The 27,135-nt window shown below is 43.3% G+C and overlaps 1 protein-coding gene across 1 annotated transcript; it reads left to right on the forward strand.

The window, feature by feature from the left end:
* The first annotated feature begins 372 nt into the window (after positions 1-372).
* GRPR (gastrin releasing peptide receptor) lies at positions 373-24,659 on the forward strand. The gene is made up of 3 exons (XM_035115768.2): positions 373-1,190; positions 20,161-20,512; positions 23,282-24,659. Exons 1-3 carry the CDS (start codon positions 772-774, stop codon positions 23,666-23,668), a joined length of 1,158 nt encoding a protein of 385 aa, XP_034971659.1. The 5' UTR covers positions 373-771; the 3' UTR covers positions 23,669-24,659.
* The last annotated feature ends 2,476 nt before the right edge of the window (positions 24,660-27,135 follow it).

Consider the following 27,135-nt stretch of genomic DNA (forward strand, 5'->3'; position numbering starts at 1 on the left):
ATGCCTTTTGTCTCTCTCCCTCAAAACCAAATGAGGTAAGGAACAGTGTGAGACTTTAAACTTGTGCCTCCTACATAAGAACAATCCCAACGAAAATACATTAGAGGGATTCAAGAGTATATTTCAAAAGACATTTCATTGGGCAGTGATGAAATTGTCCAGCAGGTGGCTGACATCCCCCAGAAACAGACTGCACTTTCCTATATATCTACTGTACTCACAGAAGGAAGCTTGCTATGGTGAAGCAGGGAGAGAGCTGACGTTCCAGAGACCCTGCCTCTAGGATTTGAGTGTTTAAAGGAGCTGCTCCTCACCTTTGCTGCAAACGCAGCCTGCAAGTGCAGGATCTGAAAGGGCTGGAAAGAGCAGCAACTACCAAAAGTACTTGCAAAATGCAACCCCTTCGTTTCGACACTGAAATCTCACTAGGAGTGTGGGTAATGGACTATGGACAGCTTTGTGTAGACCACTGCTCAGTCTTTGCAAATTGGGGAAGTACTTATTCCCAGGCCTGATGAACAGGAGAGAGAGCAAAGTTTCGAAACAGAAGCTATGCTGATGCTTCCTTGTTTGAATGGGCTGGGTTTTCTTCTTGTGCGTGTGTTTCCTTCTATGATCAATCACGTCACATATTACATTTCTGCCAATACCCACTAAGGGACAAAATCGACTCAAAAGAATTTATGAATCTTTTTTTCTTTTTCTTTTCTTTTTGGGGTAAAAATAATAATCAGGCAAGCATTTTTTTTTTTGGTACGCCAAAACTTGACAATGTCTTCTGAGGAGTGCGTTATGCTAGATGTGGAGTTGGATGGCTTCATTCTTTGCAACACCTCTTCTGCTCAACATGCAAATCTGTCCCTCCTGGATGAGGACTTGTTTTACTATCGGTTCCTGTATGCAATTCCGACCATTTATGGGATCATCATCTTGATCGGACTCGTCGGCAATGTTACGCTGATCAAAATCTTCTGCACCGTCAAGTCCATGAGAAACGTCCCCAACTTGTTCATTTCAAGCTTGGCTTTTGGAGATCTGCTTCTTTTGCTCACCTGTGTTCCCGTGGATGCCAGCAGGTACCTGTCTGCTGAATGGCTGTTTGGTCGGGTTGGATGTAAACTTATCCCTTTCATACAGCTGACTTCGGTGGGGGTGTCTGTCTTCACCCTCATGGCTCTCTCTGCTGATAGGTAAGCAGTGTGCCTAAAAGTCTTCTTGAGGGTCATATAGTATAGTATAGTATAGTATAGTATAGTATAGTATAGTATAGTACGGTGTGTTAAAAACCCAAGGCTCTTTGTGGATCAAATTTGGTTTAGGAGAATGGTTGAAGTTATGTCTTTTCCCTCCCTCTGAAAAGTTTACAATAAAGAGCCGAAATAATAATACTGGGTTGCTTAAAACCTGTACCTAAAGCTATATGGGTGAGACATGACAAAATAGCTACCTTTGCAAAAGTGGAAACTTGCTGTGCCCTTCACCTTCAGTGTTCTTAATACGCTTAGCCATAATTAAACTATTTTTATTATGTGCTTTTTTTTAAAAAAAATAATTCAGTGAAAAATAAAATAAAATTGACTCTTAAAAACAAAGATGGGTCAAGGGAACTGGGATTTCATTATTAAGTAGACCCATGTTATTTCATCAGCTATTTCATTTCATTTGGGCTATTTCCTTCCAGATAAATTGATTTAGAATCCATTACGGTTAACAGGTGTTGAGTGGAAAGTTATAGAGTTGCAGTTATCTATCGTTCTGCAAACTGCTTTCCTCTACATTTTGGGAACTTAATGAGAAAACTGTTCATAGAGGAAACAGCTTAAACCTTTAGTACATTGTTAAACCCTATTTCTACAAGCATTCAGAATGTATGTTGCAAAATGAAATGTAGCAGACTTTATGTGCCAAACGTCTTTATTGATTTTGCAGACTGTAAAATCCTCTCATGTGATCTATACTGGAGATTTCCTACACAGACTTGTTGTCTATGACAGAACTTTGCAGATAGTCAGGTCTGCACAATTCTATAGCTAGCAATGTCCTTCTACAAACAGGATGAGTTCTACTGAATGAACAGAAACAACACTATGTTATGAACCTCACTGAGCATTTCCCTAGTAAAGAAAATGAATTCCCCTCTCATTCCCTGCCACAACCAACCTGGTATTCTGCATACACACAAACATGGCAAATAAGTGAGCTCTTTGCTACACAACAATAATAAAGGTATGTTCAATGAAACTATAATTGTAGAAATTATTCCTGAATAGGACTTATTTCTGAATAGGCATGCATAGGATTGCACTGTAAATTATTGAATCCCCTAGAATGGGATCTTCACAGGAACACAGCTCAGTTGGTTACAGCGTGGTGCTGATAATGGTCAGGTTGCAGGTTCCATCCCCATATGGGACAGCTGCATATTCCTGCATTGCAGGGGGTGGACTAGATGACCCTCGGGGTCCCTTCCATCTCTACAAGTCTATGAGTCTATGATTCTATTGCTGTCTCATCTGCCTTTACTGTTGCAAGTGGCTTGATTTATTTGCTCCATTACTCATCCTGAGTTATCTGTTTGGGGAGGGATATCTGCCTGTTTTTTGCTTGTGGTACAGTGGTCTGGCTGTGTGTATTAAATCTGTAGGACAGGGGTGGGCAACCTGTGGCCCTTCCAGTGTTGGAGCCCAGCTCCCATCAGCTCCATTCAGCATGGCCAGCAGGCAGCATTGTATTCCAGCAAACTCTGAGCGGGGCACAGGTTGAGCAGCTGCATTGACAGGAGTTAGCATGGGGAGGAGGCTGTGAGAGGGTTTCAGCTATGATATTTTGAAGGGCTATCATCAGAAGTCACTTCCCTCCTAAAGACCCACAGAATAATGCTACTGTCTTTCTATTGTTTTAAAAACTGGGCTCTGCATAATCTTAGCATGTGAGCTGTAGACATCCTGCCATGGCTCTTGCATCTCAAAAACAACTTTGAATCAAACAGATTCTTGTATTTCAGGAGACGGAGATTCCCTTAGGATATTTGTTTTTAACTGGTGAAAGTTCAGCAAGGTTGCTTGGCACAGCCTTGACAGAAGGTAGGTAGTCTGAGGCCAGAGGTGGAAAGAAAGCTCCTCTCTCCTGTGGGTGATCCGTGTTGTCAGAGAACTGTCAACAATGGTGCATGCCCCCCACCCACCCCCATCTGAGGGGTGGATAAAGGGGCTTCCCCCCCCTCTATAGGTACCTTATTCTGCATGCAAAGAATGATCCAAAAGGATAGGACATGCGCTAAAACCACTTTTTGTGCATGGATCATCCTAGAGGCAAATGAGCAAAGCATATACTTCATATGAGGAAAAAATCTAAGAAGATTCAACTTTTCAGTCCAGGAAAGAAATGGGTAAAGGGAAAGATGAGAGGAGCTGTAAAATCCTGTATTCACTGAGTCAAACCATTGGCCCATTCATTCATTCATTCAATTTCATAAAATTTATACACCACTTCATTTCTAAAATCAATCAACACACACACACACACACACACACACACACACACACACACACACACACACCTCAAACGCCTCAGCCCACTTAGCTCAGAATTGTCTACAGTGACCAGCAATGATTCGCAAGGATTTCAGAGAAGGTTTTCTCCCAGCCTCTGGGAGAGATGCTGGGGGGTGAAACCTGGGACCTCTTGCGCACAAAACAGATGCTCTACCACTGAGCGACAGCCCTTCCCCATTAAAATTCCACATATCCTGTTAGAACTAAAGGAAAGTCAGGGAAATTAAGACAAGTAGATGTGCAACCGACACCTGAAGCAAAAATGGCTAAATGTATGATCAAAAACATCCGTAGCCCCCGTGATGTACTGGAGAAGGAATGCTGGGTTCATGGGAGGAGTGGCAGCAGGATCTGCAGGAGCAATATTTACCAGTGTTGTAAGCCTGGCTTGGGAGTAGGGCAGGGAGTTGCACTAAAGGATGGGCAGCATTTACCTGGCAGGAGCCTTTTCTCCCTCACAGCACTCGAACTCATGGGCATCCAATGATGCTGACTGCTAGAAGGATCAAGACAGAGGACCCTTTCAGGATTCTACCAGATACTTCCAGTATCTGAAGTGTTTCAAGGGCTGTGAGGCCAATAATTTATCGGGATGTGGGGAGAGGGAAGGAATACATTTTGCAAATATCTAGAGCCCAAATGGTGCTGATTCAGATTTCTGAAAGAGGTACAGAGCCCACCCAGAGATCATTGTCCAGGCTTTGAACACCCAGCTTTGCACAAGAAATCTCCCCAGAGTCCTGACAGATAAATGCTTTGTACTGTGTCAACAGGAAAAACGGTGGTTACCTGATCAGGAGGGAGCAGGGGTGCGTGAATTCAGTCACTCTCTCTCCTCTCAGCAGGTGCAAGAGCCCATGGCACGCACAGACCACCTGTTTCGTAGTGGACCCACAGCAGAGAATCAATATTGTGAAGCTGTAAAAATGTCTAGGAGTTTGCCATTTCAAGCTGATACCAATTTGATTGCTTCCTGCTTCTGAATTACAAAAAAGAGTTATTAATCCTTCAGGTTGTTGTTGTCTTTTTTTTTTTTGAAAGGTTTCCATTGCTAATCTGCTGGTCTGTGCATGTGATGCATGTATACAGCACATGTGGGAAAATACGTTCAGGTGGGGGAATCTGCTTGGCAGGTAGGCAAAGCATGGCATCACCCTACACCTCCTACACTCAGGCAGTGCAGTACATTGGCAAGGTTCAAACTGTTGGCCTATCAGACCAGAACTTGGCAGTGAAGCTCATTGGTTGACCTTGGACCAGGTGCACTCTCTCTGCTTAACCCACCTCACAGGGCTGTTGTGAAAGTAAAAGGAGAAAAGAACCATGCACACTGCACTGAGCTCAGTGGATGTAAGGTGATACATACATGCAGTAACAGGACCCCCCCCCCAAGTTTCCCTATTTTCCAGGTACAGTCCCAGAGTTACAGAAGCCATCCCGGTTTCTGATTTGATCCTGGAATGCCCCACTTTTCCTTAGGACATCCCTATTTTCATCAGAGAAATGTTGGAGGGTATGGAATAGGTTGCCTCCCCCCCCGACATTTTTCACATGGAACTCACCTGAACTCAAGCACGGGGCAAGAATCCTAACATCGACACTTCCCAGGTGGGTGCCATTGGCATTTTAAGAGAACGAGGAAGGTGTTCCTGGTGAATTCTGGCTTCTCTTCTTCTTCTAGAAAAATAGCACTGGGCACCCCTATTTTCATCGGAGGAAGGTATGGATAGGGTGTCCCTAATTTCACTGGAGAAATGTTGGAGGGTATGAATAATATTAAACGTCTACCAAAAGCCAACAAAACTTCTGGGGCAAATACCCTCCTATAAAATGAAGCAATACAAAACACCAAACCTCAGTTTCTCCTATGTGTGCATACACAATAATTAGAAAGGCAGCTGGACTGCTCTCCTAGAAAGTTGTTTCCTGGAGATTGCTTCTGAATAGGGCCTATCATACTCTGTGCCTCGTGTGTATATATAGCTAGATAGGATAAATCCACAGAATCTTAAACATCCTGGGTTGCTTGCCACTCTGTCAATACAGCAGAGGACTTCATTACATCCCTGTTTACAGTGCGCATTTCTTCAGCTCCCCTGCCCATCACCACCATGCAGTGCAAACACACAGAGCTGCTGAGTGAGAGCAGAGGGTTCAAGTGCAGCAAACTCGGAGCTGTTATGACCAGCACGTTTATCCACAACCAAAGCAAAGGGCTAGTTACAGGTGGGTAGCCGTGTTGGTCTGACGTAGTCAAAACAAAATAAAAAAATTCCTTCCAGCAGCACCTTAAAGACCAACTAAGTTTTTTTTTTTTTTGGTCTGAGCTTTCGTGTGCATGCACACTTCTTCAGATACACATGGTGAGGTCAGCCAAAGGGCTGCAGCGGTTGCAGCTAGCTAGGAAGGAAAAGAATATTTAAGAATGAGAAACAGGTACGATTAAATGGGCACCGGGTGTTGTTTGTAGGGGCCTATCAATCCTGATTATGAGCTGGAGCTTCATTGCACCATATAAGTACTGAATGGAATTGCAACACATTGTCCTGTTTGTCATAAAATATACCAGCTGGAGAAAGATGATGATGCGTGGTGGCATTAGCATCAATATTATTATAAATTTGATTTATAATTATTCCTCCCTTCATCAAATGGTCTTGAGGCAGGATACACATACAGTAGAACAAGCTTTAAATGCAAAATAGAACAACAACCCAACAGTAGAAAAGTGCAAATTAATAACGCCTTGTGCACAAACAACAATATTACATAGGCAATATATAACAACAGCTAAAACTGAACAAGATACAGATAAACAGCAAGTGATAGCAAAAGAAGCATATTAAAGACCAGGGCAACAGAGATGTGTCTTTAACCATCATCAAAAGGTAAACAACGTCAACATCAGAGACATCTTGGAGGAAAGGCCTTTCCAAAGATGCGGTGCCACCACTGAGAAGGTCCTATCACTCACCAATACTCCCTGTGTTTCAGCAGGTGGTGGGATAGCAATAAGGGGATTCTGTGTTGGCTATTTCAACACTGGCTTGCTCAGGAGGCTGTGCAAAAGGACATAATTTAAGACTGTGGTTGTCATAGAACATGCCTACTACTACATTATTATTATTACATGATTAATATTACATTTACCCCCAAACCTCAGATTCTTTAGCCACTTCTCTACATCTGCTCTTGAGCATCTTGAGGATAACTTTGTGATGTAGATTATACGTACTATAGGTGAAGGATTCCACTGTGCAGCAGCATAGGGCACACTGTGTGTATTCTTCTGCTTAGCCCCCAACAGCAGGAGAGCTTCAACGCTGGCAAAACAGCTCCACCACACAAGAGGACCCCCTAATGCCCAAATACTGGCCAGGTAGAAGCAATCTCTGGCAGCAACCCTGGTGGCAGCAGCCAGCACAGTCCCTCAAAAAGGGGGGAAGGTGGTGCACAATCTGCTGGATCCTGTGTGGACCCTGCTGCCATTATGTGACGGCAGCAGTCCCCGTTGGGCCTTTTTGCTCCACTGGGCAGCTCAGCTGTTAGAGAACATGGTGCTGATAACATCAAGGTTGCAGTTCAATACCCATATGGGACAGCTGCATGTTCCTGCATTGCAGGGGGTTGGGTTTGAATCAGTGATGGCCAAACGTGGCCCTCCAGCGCTTTTGGGACTACAACTCCCATTATCCCTAGCTAACAGGATCAGTGGTCAGGGATGATGGGAATAGTAGTCCCAAAACAGCTGGAGGGCCAAGTTGGACCATCTCTGGGTTACATGATCCTCAGTATCCCTTCCAACTCTACTTTTCTATGATTCTATGAAACCTGGGCTGTGAATTTGACACTGGCTGTGCTGCTCCGTCAGGCCACAGCTGACTGGAGGTTAGGATTACCTCCTAAGTTAGCGGCATGGAAGAAGGGATCTGAACTCTACCTCCAAACTACTGGATCATATGGTCCTCACCATAGGAGCCAACTCCTAAGGACCAAAGCCCCTTTGCCTCACCCCTAATAACATATTTGAGGGAACCAACCCTCTCCCACCAAGCTGATGGGCATTGCTATTCAAATGGTGTGCGTGTGTGCATGCCACATCTTGTGATCGATTACTCCCAGTATGTTTCCAAGCACAAGTCAAAGTGTTGGTGCTGACCTTTAAAGCCCTAAACGGCCTCAGTACAGTATATCTGAAGGAGCATCTCCACCCCAATCGTTCTTCCCAGACACTGAGGTCCAGCGCCAAGGGCCTTCTGGCGGTTCCCTCGCTGCGAGAAACCAAGTTACAGGAAACCAGGCAGAGGGCCTTCTCGGTAGTGGCACCCGCCCTGTGGAACGCCCTCCCACCAAATGTCAAAAAGAACAACAACTACTAGACTTTTAGAAGACATCTGAAGGCAGCCCTGTTTAGGGAAGTTTTTAATGTTTGATGGATTACTGTATTTTGTTGGAAGCCACCCAGAGTGGCTGGGGAAGCCCAGCCAGATGGGTGGAGTATAAATAATAAATTATTATAATATTATTATCGATTATTCAAGTTGGTATCCCTGGTCCTCACTGATTGGTAGTTCCTGGGAACAGAAGGATCAATCACAGGGCAGAGGAAAATAAAGGGAAGCCTAAATACTGTTTCACACAGTTCTCTGCATAAATGCCTCAATGAATCAGCGTCTCTCATTTCTATATAATTGTACCACATTCTGAACTCTGATTCTTGTTTAGATCAATCATGGCAGCAGTGGGCAGTTTTCTGTGCTTTGTATTCTCTCCAGCTCGAACTGGGAACATAGGCCTAATTTCCTTTTCAGCACATCTGTCTATGTTCTGTGTGAGAAAATGACATATCAAAATAAATCACTAGCAGTTAAGTCATTAAGGGAAATAATCCCTCTCAAAAGGCTTTAAATAGCACAGGGTATATTGCAGCAGCCCATTAATGGAGTGAATGGAAACACATCAGATTGTTGAACATTGTGCTCCCTGAGCCACTTATGAAATAATAACCCTATAATTATAGAAATTAATGATTTCTGGCCAAAGAGAGCTAGAAATATGAGGAGTGGTGAAAATAAGGATTTACAAAACATGAGCAGCTGACATGTGGCAGTTACACATAAGGATGTGTCTACCTTGGCATGTGTTTCTTCGTAAGGTGATACCATCTCATTTCTACATTGTTGCACACTTAAATATATAATTCTTAAAAATCCGTTTGTAACCCTCTACACACAGGCTTCCCTGGGAAAAAAAGCCCCAATGACTAAACAAGGGGGTGAAAATTAAAATTATTACAAAATATTTCAATACTACAATATGATAGATACTCTTATCTTTTGTTTCTTTGTTATGTGTTATGTATTGTTTTATACTGTACTGATATTTGTATACTAAAAACATTCTTCCATAGGGGGGTCCATACAAAAATTCATACATGCCTTACACATTTGGGTACATTTTCTTGAGCCAAGAGCTGCATTTCAAAATTCAGAGAAGTGTAAAACCTGCAGGCTAGTTCTGTAGATCACCTCTAGGAGATGTGAATTAAGTCAGCTTGCTTAAAAATGCAGGCCAAACAAAATTATTTTGCATCCCTGGTGGCAGGGCTTCAGGCAAGCACCTCTGCAAGATACTGTTTTTGACATTCCACTGACCACAACAGTGTCCACATCTGTCTGCCAAAAGCCACATCCTGTGCCATGTTTGTGGGCACTCGTGATTGGATGGTCATTGGCAGAACGGCTATATCAGCTGACCTTTCAAAGGGTGAAGGGAATTCAAAGATGTCCATGGAATCATAGCCCTATCAAATTAGACTGTTCAAAAACACTGAAAGAACATCACTTGCCTAGATTACTGCATGTAGCTCAGTTGGTAGAGCATGAGACTTGAGTGGAGCTGATATCCCATGGTTGCTCCAGAAATTTCCCCATTGCTCTGTCCCATTGTTTTCCTCTTATTTTTATTGACTTCCTGCCCATTTTCCATGGACTTGTTTGCCCCCCCCCTTTTGCTGCACCCTATCATCTATCCCAGTAGTGATGTATGCAAGTGAGAGCTGGACCATAAAGAAGGCTGATCGCCAAAGAATTGATGCTTTTGAATTATGGTGCTGGAGGAGACTCTTGAGAGTCCCATGGACTGCAAGAAGATCAAACCTATCCATTCTGTTTTTTTTTTAAAATATATTTTTATTAATTTTCCAATTAAAACCAATTATATCACATTCATTATTTCAAATTATACACATATATATATCAATCAAACCGAATGTTATGCCAAATCATCTAGAGAATTTTTTTTTTGGGTTCCCATGCTTCAAGAAATTGGGGATTCCTCGCAACCGTCCACTGCCGTCTTTTTTCTAAAGTTCAAATCGTCTCTCCAAGTTCATAATAATCCAGATCTTCCCCTTACAGTCACATAGATGTTTTCCACTTTCAACCGATTGTTTCCCAGCTGCTGAGATAAATATCAAACAAGGTTTCACAGATGTTCTTTCTCCTGTGTGGGTTAATCAGTCCAGCCTCCCCATAAATCTTCTTAGTCTGGAGCTCCCTGTTGCGTCGAAGCAGCGCCATCTTAAAAAGCTCAAATCACTTTCGTTTTCTCTCATAGCCATGTAGATTAACGATGTTTATAAAATTTACAGCTTTTCCAGGCAGAAGACCCAAACATCAAACCATAAACTCTTGGTAAATTAATGGATCTCCTTGCCCTATAGCTGAACTTAGCTTCAGGTCGCTGCTCCAATTCAAAGTGCGTCACAGCTCATAAATCCTCCGAACGCGTCCAGGACTCCTTCCGTCCGACTAGGGGGGGGGGGCTTTTCTCATCGGCAACTCCACATCTTTAAAAAATATGCTCAGTAACAACAGTTTATAAAGTTCAACTCACACAGTCTTTTGCTTCTCTTTCACTCCAAACAAGCCAGGACATCGCGTCTGGGAAGGTACGAAGTAACTCATATGAAGAAAAATAAAAAAAAACTCGCTTCCCTTATCGCTCCGTCCCCATCTATCCTTCTTCCAGATGAAATACAGCCTCTGACTCCTCTCCCTCAGCAGCATAAATTTCTCAGCAGTAAACAGCGCTTCTTCCCCTCCTTCTGAAGTATGTCCATAGATTTAAGCCTAATTATCTTCTTTAACCATGGAAATCCCCGCCATGCAGATTAGCGTCCGGGAGTCCTGGCCCTCGTAAGTGCTTTTCAGCCCAAGCTCCCCCCACTCCATAAACAGTCGGAGTGGGTCTGGGGGCATCGCGGGCCAGCGGCCCCTCTCCGTAACCCCCGGAGAGGGTAGGGGGTTGCCATTTACTCCCCTAGCAACCGCCAAATTCCTTACGAAGGTCAGAGGGATGGAAAACAGGTCCGCCATTCCTGCCGGCGGAAACCGGAACCCAAACCTATCCATTCTGAAGGAAATCAGCCCTGAGTGCTCACTGGAAGGACAGATCCTGAAGCTGAGGCTCCAATACGTTGGCCACCTCATGAGAAGAGAAGAATCATTGGAAAAGACCCTGATGTTGGGAAAGATGGAGGGCACTAGGAGAAGGGGACAACAGAGGACGAGATGGTTGGACAGTGTTCTCGAAGCTACTAACATGAGCCTGACCAAACTGCAGGAGGTAGTGGAAGACAGGAGTGCCTGCCGTTTTTTTTTGTCCACGGTCACGAAGTGTCGGACACGACTAAACAACTAAACAACAACAATAACAACAATAAACATCTATCTAATAAATCACAACCACAATATTATAACTTAACTAGTGTCATTCAGCCCGTTAAGTAAACGGGCGCTAGAACTTGCATATTATTATATAGGATGTGTGGGGAGGAAGGGGCGAAATATCAGCCTGGAGGGATCAGGGGCAGCCTGAGCAGCAGGAAGAAGGGGCAGGATCTGGGCCTCTGCCCACCCCACATCTGTTTTTTTGGGGGGGAGATTTCCTCCTTGGCCTCCCCCCACCCCCACCCCAATTTATTTTTAGTGTGCAAAGCAACGCTGGGCCAGAGAAGCTCCAGCTGAGCCCAGCGTCTCCCGCCCCCTGGCCTCCCCATCGCTAGGGGCGGACTCCTCGTCGCCTCCACCCCTCAGGCGGCGGAAGAGATCTCCGGGACCTGAGAGCAGCGCGGAGCGGCATGGGCGCCCTTGGCAAGCTCAGGGCGGCGCTCCCGGCTGGCCTGCGGGCAGTTCGGCCGCCAGAGAGGCTCTTCGGAGGCGCCTCCGCCATGCAGCTCCGCCCTCAGCCTCCCGCTCCAGAAGCGGAGGCAGCCGCCACGCTCTACGTCCACGTGAGTCCGGCGGGAAGAGGAACGCACACGTGAGGCAAAAACATTTTTGGCGGTTGGTGGCCGCAGGGAAACGGTAGGCAGAGGGTTGGGGAGGGGAGTGTGTGTGTGTGTGTGTGTGTGTGCGTCCAGTCTCTTCGTCCAGTCCCTGTGTCCGTGGGGCACATGCGCAGTAGCGCAGACACAGGGACTGGACGCAGAGACACAGGGACTTTATTATATAGGATTACTTCTGTTGCTCATATCTCAAATCCTGCTCACAAATTCATCATACTCTAATATTTCTTTAAATATTCTGAAAAAGGGCATCCATTCTTCCAACCTCTTGTACTTTTCAAAGCACCAGGAAATCTGGACCAAACTCACTATAAGGTTATCCTCTATTATCAGCCGATAGCAGTGGCTGTACTAGCTGAGAAGGGTCTGTACGATCAAATAAATAAGGAACTTGATGAAGTCACAAGTAGTTCTTTTCCGTTCGCAGGGATATTTTTATATGCGACATCGCTCAAGATGACATTTCTCTCCAGTAATGCAAATGTTTGTAGCCCACTCTCCTGTTCTAGGAAACATTTGGATCATAATGTTTATAACTGCATACCTGCATCAGTCTTCCACTGTGTTCTTGCCTTTCCAGGTAAACAGTAACCTGGAAAAAAAGCATTTATCATGGTAGCAACTTCCAATCTGTAGAATTTCTAGTAGTACAAGCTTTCTCTCTTTAAATAACATGCACACAAAAACGTGCACACCAGCAGATGAACACCCTGCTTCTGCTAAGGTCCTACAAGAATATGATTAATGGATTTACTGAATAGATTACTTTTTTAAAAAAATTGAAGCCAACTCAAGCCATCTCCAAGGGAACCTGTGTCTGAACTTTTAAAAAGAGCAGGATGTTGAGTCCTGGATATTAATTGCTGATAATGTTGGACTGTGAGTTTTGAGAGGTCACTTGTTTGTGGGTTCTGTGCAGAACAATTGCTGCACTTATTAGCTCACATTGTTTGGAACTGAGATTGGATTAATCACCCTGCTAAATATGCTAGAGAGAAGAGCAGCCTTGCTAAATGAGGCTCTTGCTGCAAGGCAGTAATCTTGGCAGTACTACTCTATTTCTGTCTGTCCCTTTAGGGATATGTGTCCACACATAAAACACTGGAAGAGAGCAGGGTCTCACTCATTGGACAGAGGCATGTTTTTTTTGTTGTTTAGTCGTTTAGTCGTGTCCGACTCTTCGTGACCCCATGGACCAGAGCACGCCAGGCACTCCTGTCTTCCACTGCCTCCCGCAGTTTGGTCAGACTCACGTTGGTGGCTTCAAGAACACTGTCCAACCATCTCATCCTCTGTCATCCCCTTCTCCTTGTGCCCTCAATCTTTCCCAACATCAGGGTCTTTTCCAGGGAGTCTTCTCTTCTCATGAGGTGGCCAAAGTATTGGAGCCTCAGCTTCAGGATCTGTCCTTCCAGTGAGCACTCAGGGCTGATTTCCTTCAGAATGGATAGGTTTGATCTCCTTGCAGTCCATGGGACTCTCAAGAGTCTCCCCCAGCACCATAATTCAATAGCATCAATGCTTTGGCGATCAGCCTTCTTTATGGTCCAGCTCTCACTTCCATACATCGCTACTGGGGAAACCATAGCTTTAACTATTCGGACCTTTGTAGGCAAGGTGATGTCTCTGCTTTTTAAGATGCTGTCTAGGTTTGTCATTGCTTTTCTCCCAAGAAGCAGGCGTATTTCGTGACTGCTGTCACCATCTGTAGTGATCATGGAACCCAAGAAAGTAAAATATCTCACTGCCTCCATTTCTTCCCCTTCTATTTGCCAGGAGGTGATGGGACCAGTGGCCATGATCTTCGTTTTTTTGATGTTGAGCTTCAGACCATACTTTGCACTCTCCTCTTTCACCCTCATTAAAAGGTTCTTTAATTCCTCCTCACTTTCTGCCAGCAATGTTGTATCATCAGCATATCCGAGGTTGTTGATACTTCTTCCGGCAATCTTAGGCATGTTTAGTGAGCATCATATCTTGGTTCCCAGCTTGATATTTGCTGCATTTTTCTTCAGATATTCTATTTCTTCATGGGGAGAATGTTTCATGATAAATGTTTCATGATATATCATATTTACTAGTAGATTCTCATGGTTCCTAATGTTCTTTGGGATATTCTAAGGGTTGTGAGTCCTTTGAGATTCATAACTCAAAGAATCTGTTTTAAGTTTTAGATTATTATTGTTTATATAAAAATGAAGCCCATGAATGCTAGTGTTGGAATTTGCTTTATTTAGCAGGATGTCAGGGGAAAATAGGGTTCTTCGGTACCCAAATATGGTTTCCCAAGTAAATCCCACCAATTAGCTACCACCTCAATGCATCTATATCAGGGATTTAAGCTGCCATAAATTTTGATGGTAAATAATAAAAAACTTGCACATGGAACTAGGGAACAGAACCAGAAGTGTAGCTTCAAAGGTTGTACAGCACATCATATGAAACATTTCAGATGACTTTGGGCTGCTTATCTGTAAGTACAGAGCTTGGTTGCTGGTTTCTCAGAACGTTCTTTGTTAGCCTCTGCAAGGATTCCAGCAATTACACTTCTCTATCTACGATACGTTTCTCCAGCTCCGTACTTGCCCATCATCATTCTTGACTGGCTACGCTTTATGTCACTGTGAACTAAATCAGTTACTATAGCAACTTCTTTGTCTTGGTCCAGGTAACTAGGAACGTACTCACTTAAGCCATTAGCTTCCAGAGTGACTCACCTGGGCATTTTTCTCTTTTCTACAAGCTGATTTTGGCAACCTCTGTTGCTTTCACCCTGAGGCGACTGCAACCATAATTTTCCTTGTAGAAAGAAAATGGTTGAAGGTGGATTCAGACTAGCTTATATTACTGTGCACCCATGCAAATCCACCCTATGTTTCAAAATCAGTGCCAAGACAAACAATCATACTTGTAGGTAGTGGCTAACTGAAGATGAATTGCTGGATCTTTTTTAAGATGCTTTGTAAAAATTCAGCATGTCTCCAAAATTCTATTATCCCAAAATCAGGTAGTAGACTAAAACCTGAGGTGTATTATTGTTTTATTTGGTTATTTGTATGTTTGAATGGGAACAGACCACATCCAAACTTTTCACTAAGTTGATGTTAACTCCCAGGTATCTGACTAGATTTCTGAAACTACTGCACTAAAGAGCAGCTATTAAAATGCATTTAGGATGTGATATTAACTGAAAGAGGTGCAGGACACAATTGACTCAGGAACAGGGTAAGATTATATTACCAAAGCAGCCTTTTTGCTCATGTTTCCTCTGAGCTAACAATAGCTATTGTAGAGCTTTCTGAATATTTCTTATAAGGGTCATCCCCATACTGTCCACTTGCATCTCAGCTGGAGTTCTGGAGAAATGCTTTTTAAAGTAATTGAACCAATTGTCTGACTAGTACAAAAGCATTGAACACACACAAAAACAGGTTGTACCTAACACCAAGAAAACTAGCTCTAATGTGCCCAGGAACTTCACCTAAATGCTGGAGAGGGTGCACCGCCACAGGCACATACCTCCACATGTAGTAGGAATGCCCCAAAATCCAACTATTCTGGACACCAGCCATATGAGCAATTTGTAAAATAACTAAGCAAGTATTAGAAATCACCCCAGAATTGGCCCTACTAAACATATTCCAAGACAATAACTCCCATTTACACCACAAAGAACTCATAACCCACCTACGGTACTTTCAGCAGCCAGAAACATCATAACCAGACACTGGAGAGACCTGTCAGGAGTAAGCATGGGCCAATGGTACCAAACCGTATGGGAAACAGCCCTAGTAGAAAAATTAACCAATAAACTGAAACTGACACGGGGATAAATAGAAGACATCTTCACCCCGGTATAGCTCCCCTTTATCACATACACAGCCCAACAAGATGACAAGAATCCACCAATAGCATACAAATCAATATGGCTAACCTGATCCAAAACACCCACCCACCCCACTCACACATGAAAGCAAAGCTTACCACAGACAATCACAAACGAAGAACCACACCCTAGGACACCTGCAACCTCTCTCACCTCCAAAGGAACACAAGCGAATAGCAGAGAACCTGCACAAGTGATGCTGACACGAAACCCCACACATATATTAAGTAAAATAGAAACACTCGCCTTCCCCCCCCTCCACCTCTCTCCCCCTTTCCTCCTAATGTAACACTAATGTCTCAACAAATGAAACTGATCTGTAAAAATGTTACTTGGAATAAAAATTTACAACACACACACGCACACAAACAAACAAACAAACAAACAAACAAACAAACAAACACACCCCTTATCTAATTCAGGAGAACTGATTAAAGGTTGTTAAAATCTAACCACCCATACACTGTGGTCTTTCAGACAATTCATGGTTAGTATTGATGAGCTGAGTGGCTTTGCCCCATTGGTGAGAAGTATGGAAATAGGCAGAAGAAACTTGATGCTTATGATTGATACTTGATGATTCACTAGGGCTTCCACTATTCATCTTGCACACAGGCAGTAGCCATGGGTAGGGTGCTGCTGCTTACCTGACCATAGTGTACCAGGAGGACAAGTGAAGTGGTGGTGAGGTTGGTGTGGTGGAAACACACTGGCAGAGCCAATCCAGTGTTTCTGCTGGTGTGTTTGCACCACACCAACCTCGCTGCCGCCTTGCTCTTTCTCTTTGCCCTCCCGGTACACCACAGGGACAGCAGTGATGGGAGGTCAGGTAAGCACCCCTGTTTTACCAACAACTGCTGCACACAGGTCCCCTCAACTTAACAGACCAGTCCCGGGCCAAATGAAGGTGCTTATATGTAGATCATCATATTCTTTTCTCCTGGTTAATGAACACGTTTGTTAATTCTAGGCTTCCATACCAAATGCACACACATAGCAAATAATCTACTAAATGGGGGAGACAGCAAGACAGAAAGCACAGCTATTTTATTTTTTAAAAGCAGCTATTCAGTAACTACACACCAAGCAATAAAATAATTGCTTTTTAACCTTTTTGGCTCAGTTGGGAAGTGTGCAAACAACAGAAGTCTCCCCACTGAATTAAAATTAAAAATCTGGATTAAGCAGCAGTGAGTATGATCAAGCCAAAGTTAAACACTTTTATGCCCCATGGGAGACATTGAATGAGTGCTTGACTCTCCCACTCACATTAATTTTCTTAAGAATGTGCTTATCTTGATCAAATAGTAACAGCCTTCTAGAGCAAACACAAATGAGATCTGTTCCACACACATGCAATTTGACATCACAGATAATTGTTTACATAAATTAGCTGATTTTTAACAAGAATAGGAATGCACTGGAAAAAAATTAAGTGCCACATTTTATCATGAAATAGTAAAGGAGCCCAACTGAGTGGATATATCCATGTATGTTTATGGTAAGGTAAAGGTAAAGGGACCCCTGACCATTAGGTCCAGTCGTGTCTGACTCTGGGGTTGCGCGCTCATCTCGCATTATTGGCCGAGGGAGCCGGCGTATAGCTTCCAGGTCATGTGGCCAGCATGACAAAGCCGCTTCTGGCAAACCAGAGCAGCGCACAGAAACACCGTTTACCTTCCCGCTGTAGCGGTTCCTATTTATCTACTTGCTTTTTGACGTGCTTTCGAACTGCTAGGTTGGCAGGAATGATGGTAGCAGTCCCTAAAAATGGCATTTTGTGTAGCCATACATCGTTAATTAACAACTGGAAAAATACCACTTGTTCAGTGTCTTATTGAGCTGCATCCTGGGTTGGGAGGGTATAATACTGAAGAGAATAAATTCCAAGGGAAGAGAATAGATTCCCAAAGCACGTGGAATGTGAGCTATCTTTCTGCCCATTAAAGGTGAGTGAATCTTCTGGTGGTAGCAGCTGATGAACTGGTTCCCTAGTCAGAGATGGGGATCCTGAAGTTCTGCAGATGTTGCTGGACACACATCAGCTTCAGTCAGCTTGGTCAAAAGTCATGGACAATGGGAGTTGTAATCCAACAACGAACAGAGAGAATCAAGGGCCCCGCTCCTGCTCTAATGAGAGCTGCCAAGTGGCAACCATTGCTGTGGAGTAATCCTTGCCCAGACAGAGAAGGCAGTAGTGGAGGCAGGGTGTGACTGTGGCTGCTGAGCAAATGGATGCACCTACAGAAGCACAGACTACTGGCAACTGAAAGAGTGGCTACCCGGTCGGAAACTCTGCATTCTCACAGTGCTGCTGAGTGAGGAAGGCCCTCCCTCCAAGCACTTGGAGGGAAAGGAAGCTTTCGTACCTTAACGATTCCGCAGCAAAAACCAGCAGTTCCAACTAACAAACTGCCTCACCAACCACCACTGTCTGCTAGTCACAGTGGAGATTAATCAGTTCAAAGATTCTGCTGTTTTTCATTCATAGGCCAAAGCTACAGACTGCAGGAGAACATTAGGTTTCTGCTGAGAATGATATCCTGTGATGTGACATAATTGTGTTGTGTGTTTCTTTGCTTACTGCCTGCTAGCGGCAGCCAATGATACATAAGAGTCAGGGAAATTTACATAGAATCATAGAACTGTAGAGTTGGGTCATCTAGTCCAACCCCCTGCAATGCAGGAATTTCAACTAAAGCATCCACGGCAGATGGTCATCCAACCTCTGCTTAAAAACCTCCAAGGAAGGAGAGTCTACCACCTCCCAACGGTGTCCATTGCATTGTCGAACAGCTCTTAGTGTCAAAAAGTTCTTTCTGAGAATGAGAACCTACTTTCTTGTAACTTGAATCCATTGATCCGAGTCCTACCCTCCATAGCAGGAGAAAACAAGCTTGCTCCATCTTCCATGTGACAGCCCTTGAGATATTTTCTCTTATGTCAATTATGCTTGTCCCTTCCACCTGAATAACTAGATCAGTCAGATTTACATTCCCCCAGTGAAATCTTGTGCGTCATAAGTGGTATCAAACACTGAAGCATGTCCTGCAGGAAACACTGGATATTAATTCAACATGAAGGATATGATGAAATCAATAATATAAAAAATGAGGATTTACAAAATAATTGGAAGATATTTATAAATTATTTACAAAGTAAATTAGAGAAACCAAGTCTTATCTACGATATATAAAAGGCTTTATTTTTAAAAAATAGCACTGGGAAAGTATGTATTGTAATGATTAAAACAGGGAAAATAGGAAGTATTTGGTACTTAAGAAACTATTGGTAATATAAGAATAAAGGTGTGCAGACTATCATTAGTGAAAAATGGGATAAGTTTAGATACGGTTGTGAAGTCAAGGGGAGGGGAGGGGTGGGGGCATACTAGGGGGGTGAACTATGCGGGAAACAAAAAAGACAACTGTACAAAGTTATGACTGTATAGTTTATTTTTTAACTGTATTGATTGCAATATACAATAAAGTTTTTTTTTAAAAAAAATTCAACATGAAGGCACAGGGATTTTGACTTTTCTCAGTAGGAGTTCTGGCCTTCTTGAATGATACAGTCATTAACTTTGGGAAAGCGAACTAAGGCAAAAAAAGACACCACAATTACAAGGGCTAAATTAGATATGATTTTCATTGTTTGAATGCAATTAAAATGCATGTTCCTTCTTTAAAATAAAAATAAAAATGTCAGCAGCAGCTATACAGGGGGCAGGTAAGGAGGGGAAGTTTAACACCCCATCCCAGTGTGGTCTAGATTAAAATTATGCTCCCACCTGAAGCTGCTCTTTGCATTAGGAACCTCACTGCACCAAAGGAGGTTTTCTCCCTGATGCCAAGTGCAAGACAGCAGAGGAGGCACTTTTGTCCAGTCTATGGTAGATTTGTACAAAGAGGTACAGAATTAGCAACACTGGGCACAAGGAGAAATCCCTCCAGGAAATAGCATATATATCAATCTCCACATTAATGAAAAGGAATCAATGTCATGGGCAGGGCAATCATTTTGCAGGCTGAACTATGTTTCCTGAAAGAGTTTAACATTTTCCAAACTAGCCATCAGCCATGTCAAGCAGGCAAGAATTTGGTAACTCTCATAATCACAGATTCAGATCCACTGTTTTTATGTGTGTTGGAAGCTGCCCAGAGTGGCTGGGGAAACCCAGCTAGATGGGTGGGGTATAAATAATAAAATTATTATTATTATTACTACTGGGAATGGGGCAAGGGAAGAGTTTAACCCAGTTTTTATGACCAAACATATTTTCTCATGTTAATAAGGTGCTAATCAAGGCACATTTGACCCCGTAGGTTCATCCTTATGGTTAGTAACATAATTATTTCTCTTGTCCTTAGGTATAGAGCCATAGTGAGACCAATGGACATTCAAGCTTCCCACGCCCTGATGAAGATTTGTTTGAAAGCTATCATGATCTGGATTTTATCTATGCTGCTTGCCATTCCTGAAGCTGTGTTTTCAGACCTGCGACCTTTCTATGACAAAGGCACTAACAAAACATTCATCAGTTGTACACCCTACCCACTGACCAATGAGCTGCATCCAAAAATTCAATCCGTGGCTTCCTTTCTCATCTTTTACATAATTCCCTTGTCTGTTATTTCAGTATACTATTATTTCATTGCCAAAAACCTGATACGGAGTGCTTACAACCTACCGGTGGAAGGAAATGTCCATGTTAGAAAACAGGTATGTCTTATTTTGTTTGCAAGTAATAACTACCCAAAGCCAAACTGGGGGTGGCATTTCATTACAAATAAAAAAATAAATTGTAAAAAAAATAAAATAAATAAATAAATAAATAAATAAATAAATAAATAGAAAGCCACCCAGCTTCAGTCCCATCTAGGCAAGAAGCTGCAGTGCTGGTGCTCGGAGAGTGACTCCAGCCTATGCCACATGTCACTACTGAAAAAAAATCCACAGGAGTGTATGACCAGGAACAGAAACAATTGCAGGCTGGGTCTGAGCTGAGAAGAGCTGGAACAAGGATATAGATGGGTAGGCAAAAGAACGGGCAAGTAGGTTAGGATGGTAGAAGACTGGGAGATGTACAGGGAGGTAAGGTGTCAGATAATAATAATTGTGTGGGAATGCCCCTCCCTCCACGAGAAATAAGACACAAGACACAATGATTAAATTTAAGTGGGCGAAAAGGCCACAACTTTATTGGTTACGAATGATGAGCGGTATTGGCTTAGGCATTGGAACCTAACCGGCTATATCCGACTGTAACCCGTGTGTTACAGTCCGGGAGAAATCAACCACCAGAAAGGAGCCCAATGATGTACATCTACTGAGACACCTCCTGTGGCCACCGTTGGAGGGTGCCATAAGGCCCTGTCCTCCGCAGGCCCAGGACAAAGCTACCGCCCCCGGAACTCCTTTAACGGAATTGCTTCTCCAATTTCTGGGCAGAGGATGATGCAATCTGCCCCCCCCTCTTCAATTTATGTAAATTTCCAATGCCTAACCGCAAAACCAAGTTGTGACAAATTGCTATGAGGTAGGCGAAAAAACCCGCTTGGCTAGCCCAAGTGGAAAAAATCCTACCAGGCCCCCTGGCCAACCAAGGCGACCAACCGAAGTCCATAGCAGCGTCGCCCTAACCTGCCTAGCCTACAGGGTGGGTGGGCGGGTGATCCGATCGGGTTGGGAGCCAGGGAAGGAAAGGCTGAGTTCCCGCCTCTGGCTGGTTTCAAAGATGTGAAGCCCCGCCTCCCGGTCGACCCTATTGGCCGGCCTGGGTCTGACGGAGGCAGGAACTCCCTCCTCGCAAGGGGCTGCTCTCAGCCCCCATTGCGAGAGTTCGCTCGGGGCCAGCCCACAACACTACCTCCGTGGTGATGCAGAAGTGGTTTAATAACAACAACAACAACAACAACAACAACAACAATACCCCACCCATATGACTGGGTTGCATCAGCCACACCGGATGACTAGCGAGACTGAGAATGTCTGGCTGATGCCCAGGCAAATGCCCAGGCCAGATCTGAAAATATTTATAACCAGGCCATGTAAAGAGGAACCAAATGGCTGTCCGGTTAGGGGTCGTCTAGAGGTGGAATTATGCTCTGAACTGGAACACTGTCAAAGTTGATATTGCTGTCCATCTGCTAGGCAATGAGGCATAAGCAGCAGTATTCTGCGTGTATCTATCTGTGGCTTGGGACCAGAATATAAAAGAGTGTCTGCCCCAGTTTTGAAGGGACGTTAGGATCTAAGTACCTCCATTATCCACACATATTGACTATTTCAGCTCCTGCCCAGCCTTTGCTCCGCTGTCCCAACTCACTAGCAAAGAGCAGGAATTGTAGGGGCAGCATTGCCATTTACTCTGCTTTTCAAGATTCTCATTTTTGGCACAGGTAGGTAGCCGTGTTGGTCTGAGTCGAAGCAAAATAAAAAAATTGCTTCAGTAGCACCTTAAAGACCAACTAAGTTTTTATTTTGGTATGAGCTTTCGTGTGCATGCACACTTCTTCAGATACCATTGGTATCTGAAGAAGTGTGCATGCACACGAAAGCTCATACCAAAATATAAACTTAGTTGGTCTTTAAGGTGCTACTGAAGGATTTTTCCTCACATCTCCACTTTGTTCTCTTTGCATACTTCAGTTTTTGTGGCTTTTGGGAGCATGGGAAGCTGTGATGTCTTGGTGGGACTTAGATGTGTCCATTTCCTGTATTTAACTGAACTGGAAACACCACTGAAAAGTATGTTTATGCATTTTGTGTCCACAGGATACTTTCCCCACATAACTATGACATGGGAGTTCTGCTCCCTGCAACAAGGCTCCCCTCTCCTTACATCTGTACACTGATCAAATTACCAATGATGGGACAAGGTTAGGACCATAGGGCAATATGTTCCTTTGCTCTTGGTATGAAATATGGTGTTCCATAATGGCAAATCTTTACTGCTGTACTTCGCTGTATGTATGCAAGGTGTCAAAATGCATTTAACCAGGCCCACGGAGCTGCAATCCTTTGCATTCTTACATGGGAGTAAGTCCCATTCAACTCAGGGTCAAGCAAACTTAGGCAGGACTGGACTGTAAACATATTGTGGTGTCCGCCCTGTGGAACGCCCTCCCATCAGATGTCAAAGAAATAAACAACTACCTGACTTTTAGAAGACATCTGAAGGCCCTGTTTAGGGAAGTTTTTAATGTTTGAAGTTTTATTCTGTTTTTAATGCTCTGTTGAAAGCCACCCAGAGTGGCTGGGGAAACCCAGCCAGATGGGCGGGGTACAAACAATAAATTATTTTTATTATTTTTAGTAATATTTCAAAAGAAAATGAAGTTTTAGAAGGGGTGGGAGAAGCATGACTATATTTCAGAGATTGCTAAACTCAGTGCAGAACAAAATCACCCTGTCTTCTGTTAAACTGAAATAGTTTCCTCATCTTCTGTTGAATGTTGTTGACAACACAGCCCATGTTGTTCTTTCCAGATGGAATCGCGAAAACGCCTAGCCAAGACAGTGCTGGTTTTCGTCTGCATCTTCGCTTTCTGTTGGCTCCCCAACCACATCATCTACTTATATCGGTCGTACCACTATTCCGAGGTGGACACTTCCATCCTGCACTTTATCACTTCTCTCTGTGCTCGGATCCTGGCATTTTCCAACTCTTGCATAAACCCCTTTGCACTCTACCTGCTCAGCAAAAGTTTCAGGAAACAATTTAACCACCAGCTTTCATGTTGCAAAGCCCGCGATCTCATGAGGTCCCAGAGCAGAAGCACCATGCGGATGGCGTCCCTCAAGAGCACCAACCAATCAATGGTCGTATTCAGCTTCATCAATGGCAACCACCCCTGCCCCGAGGAGAATGTATAGGCTGCACCACAGAGACTGAAAACAGCCACAAGATCTGTGTAGCCATTGCTGCTTGTTTTCTTTTGTTTGTTTGTTCCTGTAAGTAACAAATGTACATAATTGCACAGAGAGGCGGACAGTGACCAGAGAACAAACTGACAGCATGTGAGCAAGGTTTAATGCAGAGCAGAAGGGCTGCCCACACCTGCACCGTCATTTTTAGGGCCTTGCATTATAATATGTGAGTTCCTTTTCATTTCTACTGTTCAGAGATGAATGTTGAAGGCAATCCAGGTCCTCATCAGATTATCAGACTGTTCCATTGTTACCCTTGTACAGAAGACTGCGGAGGGAGGAAACTTTTTTGGTACATGTAGGTTCTGGAAGAAAGTCAGGGTTATTATCGTTATTGTTATTTATTGCTAGAATGAGCCAGTCCTCCATTATGTCCTTTACACTGTATGGAAACAGCTAGTGGAGCTAGCTCTCTGTCTTCACTGTCCCACACTCCACTCTTCTGGACTCCACTCCACTCTTCTGGACTCATAACACCCATTGATAAGGCATTCTCATCCCCTTTCTGTGAAATACCTGCATAGATGGGACGGTCCTAGTAGCCGAGTCAGATCAGTGTAGTAAATTTGCACTTGTGCAACAGCTTAGCACATATGCAGAGAGAGCACGGCCATTTTCAGAAATTGGTCTGAAGGCTTTCCCCCCTTTTTGTTTGGTAGGATGCTAAATTCTTACTTGCACCATTTAAAATGAGCAATCCTGCAACAAAAGCGGAATAACAAAATGATGTAAGGGACTCCCCGGTTCTATCTTACCTGCCCACATTCACTCATGCTTAAGAAAACACTTTTATGGTTTTGCTTTTTGCACTAAAGTAAGGCAGCATTTCGAAGCACGCTTAGCTTAGAGTAAAACCTATTTAATCCAAAGTGATGTCATCCAGGGATTTTTTAAAAGGAATTTTCACTGTGTCAGAGGGCAGGGGGAATGAACGCAAAAGGGCACTTAAAAATCATGCAACAGCGCATTTTTCATCTTCACTTGAAATAATTAAACACACATTGATTTAAATAGGCAAACGTCTTGGAACATATATTCTAATAGTAAATTGTTGTAATTTAAAGAAACTTGGCATTTACAATGAAACTAAAATGTCCAGAACTCTCTTTAAAAAAATCCATTTAGCATAAATCTCCTAAGTAGGCTGGCATTGTCTCCTGACTTTGATTGAAAAAAGTGGACAACAGCCTGTTGGGGATCACAACAGGCTTTACCAAGCCCATTCAGAGCTAGGCCATACCTTGTGTTTGTGTGTCATCCACTATAAGATTATGCAGGGACACAATTATTTTTAGTTTGCACTGAGTGTGGTGTGGTGTGCACTGAGTGTGGTGAGAGAATTGCAATTGCTGCCAGACATTATTGCAACATGCTATAATTTATAGGAAACAGCTACCGAAGATACGGAGACACCGAACATCCTAAATCACTCCAATGTGGGAGATGGGGGCACTTTAGAAATTACTTCCCTTGGTTCCCTTCCATCTTCTATGCAAGTACATCACCTTTCCTTGGAAAGATTCTAGCCTACAATATCAACCCTGTATTCACAAGCTGTGTGAGTAACTATGTTTATAGCAGATCTTGGATAGCACACAGCTCTTAGGGTCCTGTTCATTATGAGGATGCTCTGCTAAAAAAGTTGTTCAGCTGCTTGCACACTTTCCAAACAAATTGCACATGCATTTTGACTGTTAACAAATCTGCAATTCTTTCACTTTCACCATGACCAGCAAAGTTATTTGGATTCACATCTCCAGGGAAAGGACCTTCCTTCATTAACTGTAGCTTTCTGATTGCTGAATCTCTACAAGTAAGTATGGCAGGAAAGATGCTCTTATCACACTACAGATAATATTGTAGAACCTGGTGCACATCTATGCTATTCCCATCTGTTTTGTTAGCCAAATTTGCTTTATCATTCCATGTTTTCAGAAGACCATGGGCTTCTGCTTTTTCTTTTCTATCTTCAGTCTTCTTAAGATCTATCCAGACTTTCTGGGAACTAGTCTGGTTGAGCAACACTATTATTAACGAGGTGGGCCTGATGCTGTGTAAACCATACAAAATGATTTTGCAAAAATGGTTTTGATTCAGGAAAGACAGAACCCAGTAGATTTGTTTTATTCTTTGATGCGTGGAAGTAGGTGTTCCAAGCTAATAGGCTAGCCTTCCAGATCTTCAGCTCTGGAACGGTAGTGATGATGAGGCAAGGTTCAGTGAGCTCAGCACCAAAAAGTCAAACTTTCTCTAATGTATTGATTTCTTAAATGTTTCCCAAGACCAGAGTTCTTTGCTGTGTTTGCTGATTCTCTACCTGTAGTCATTTCCATCAGTTTCTTGACATCAGAACTACATTATTTCTGGGCTTCATTCAGGTAGTTCATCAGAAACTACATTATTTCCGGGCTTCAAGCAAACCTTTAGCCCTCTTCTACTCTGGCAGATGCATCAGTAGGAAAAGATTTCTCCATTTTCCATTTGTTATTGCAGTTCTACAACTAATACATTTGTTATCTTCTGTTTGCTGACACTGCCATCCATCAGAATACTGAATGCCAAACATTCATCAAATTTTCATTTTAGTTCTGTGGCACTGATACATGCCAACACTTCTCTGTAATAAACAAGATCTCTGCAGTGATTAAATGCCGGTAGTTTCACGATCAGGTCTTTCCTCATTCATAAGGCACTCTAAGCGGTTGGTAGCAAGAGTGATCAAGGACCAGGATGGCCACAAATATGCAGAAACAGTCTCCCCATATGCCAAAGTGACTGTGAGTTTGATATTTTCTGCATTTTGTGTCTTCCGTATTTTCAGCCATGGATTTTTATCACCGCTTTTCTCCTGGGCAGCTCTATTGCCTGCTGATGCACTTCCAAATTGAGGTGATTCACAATTCTTTTAAAATGACCATGTCTGTCAGATCCCAGTGAGGGCAACACAGTACTAATTCTTAAAGTACTTCTTTGCTTCATCTATACATTCTCAACACATTTTACAGGCAGCACGCTGACATGTCTTCCTATTCTTAGCTGTGCAGGAGATTCTAATTCTGGAAAGCTTTTTTTTTACAAGATAACTCACTTCCTTTTTGATGGTTGTTGGTTTCCCCCCATTCTGCTTTCAGGTTTTGTCGTATCCTTTTCCTGGCAGTGTAACTCTTAATTCCTGTATGGGATTGATAATCGAGACAATAGCTGTCATAACAGCAGGCAGTGAAGACTGCTTGGCAAACTTACTTGTCAGCTTAGTATTTTGCAACAGCTCGTTGACATTCTTTATGTTTCCATTTTGCAGCTGTTTCAGCATTTGGCATTGTGGACCACACCTCAATGCCCGGATCAGAATAATATCAATAATAGCAGCTTGCACTGAATTCCTGGCACCCACTTTGCCCTGAACTATGTTT

The sequence above is a fragment of the Zootoca vivipara genome, chromosome 4, assembly GCF_963506605.1.
Source record: "Zootoca vivipara chromosome 4, rZooViv1.1, whole genome shotgun sequence".
In the NCBI taxonomy this organism is placed as follows: domain Eukaryota; kingdom Metazoa; phylum Chordata; class Lepidosauria; order Squamata; family Lacertidae; genus Zootoca; species Zootoca vivipara.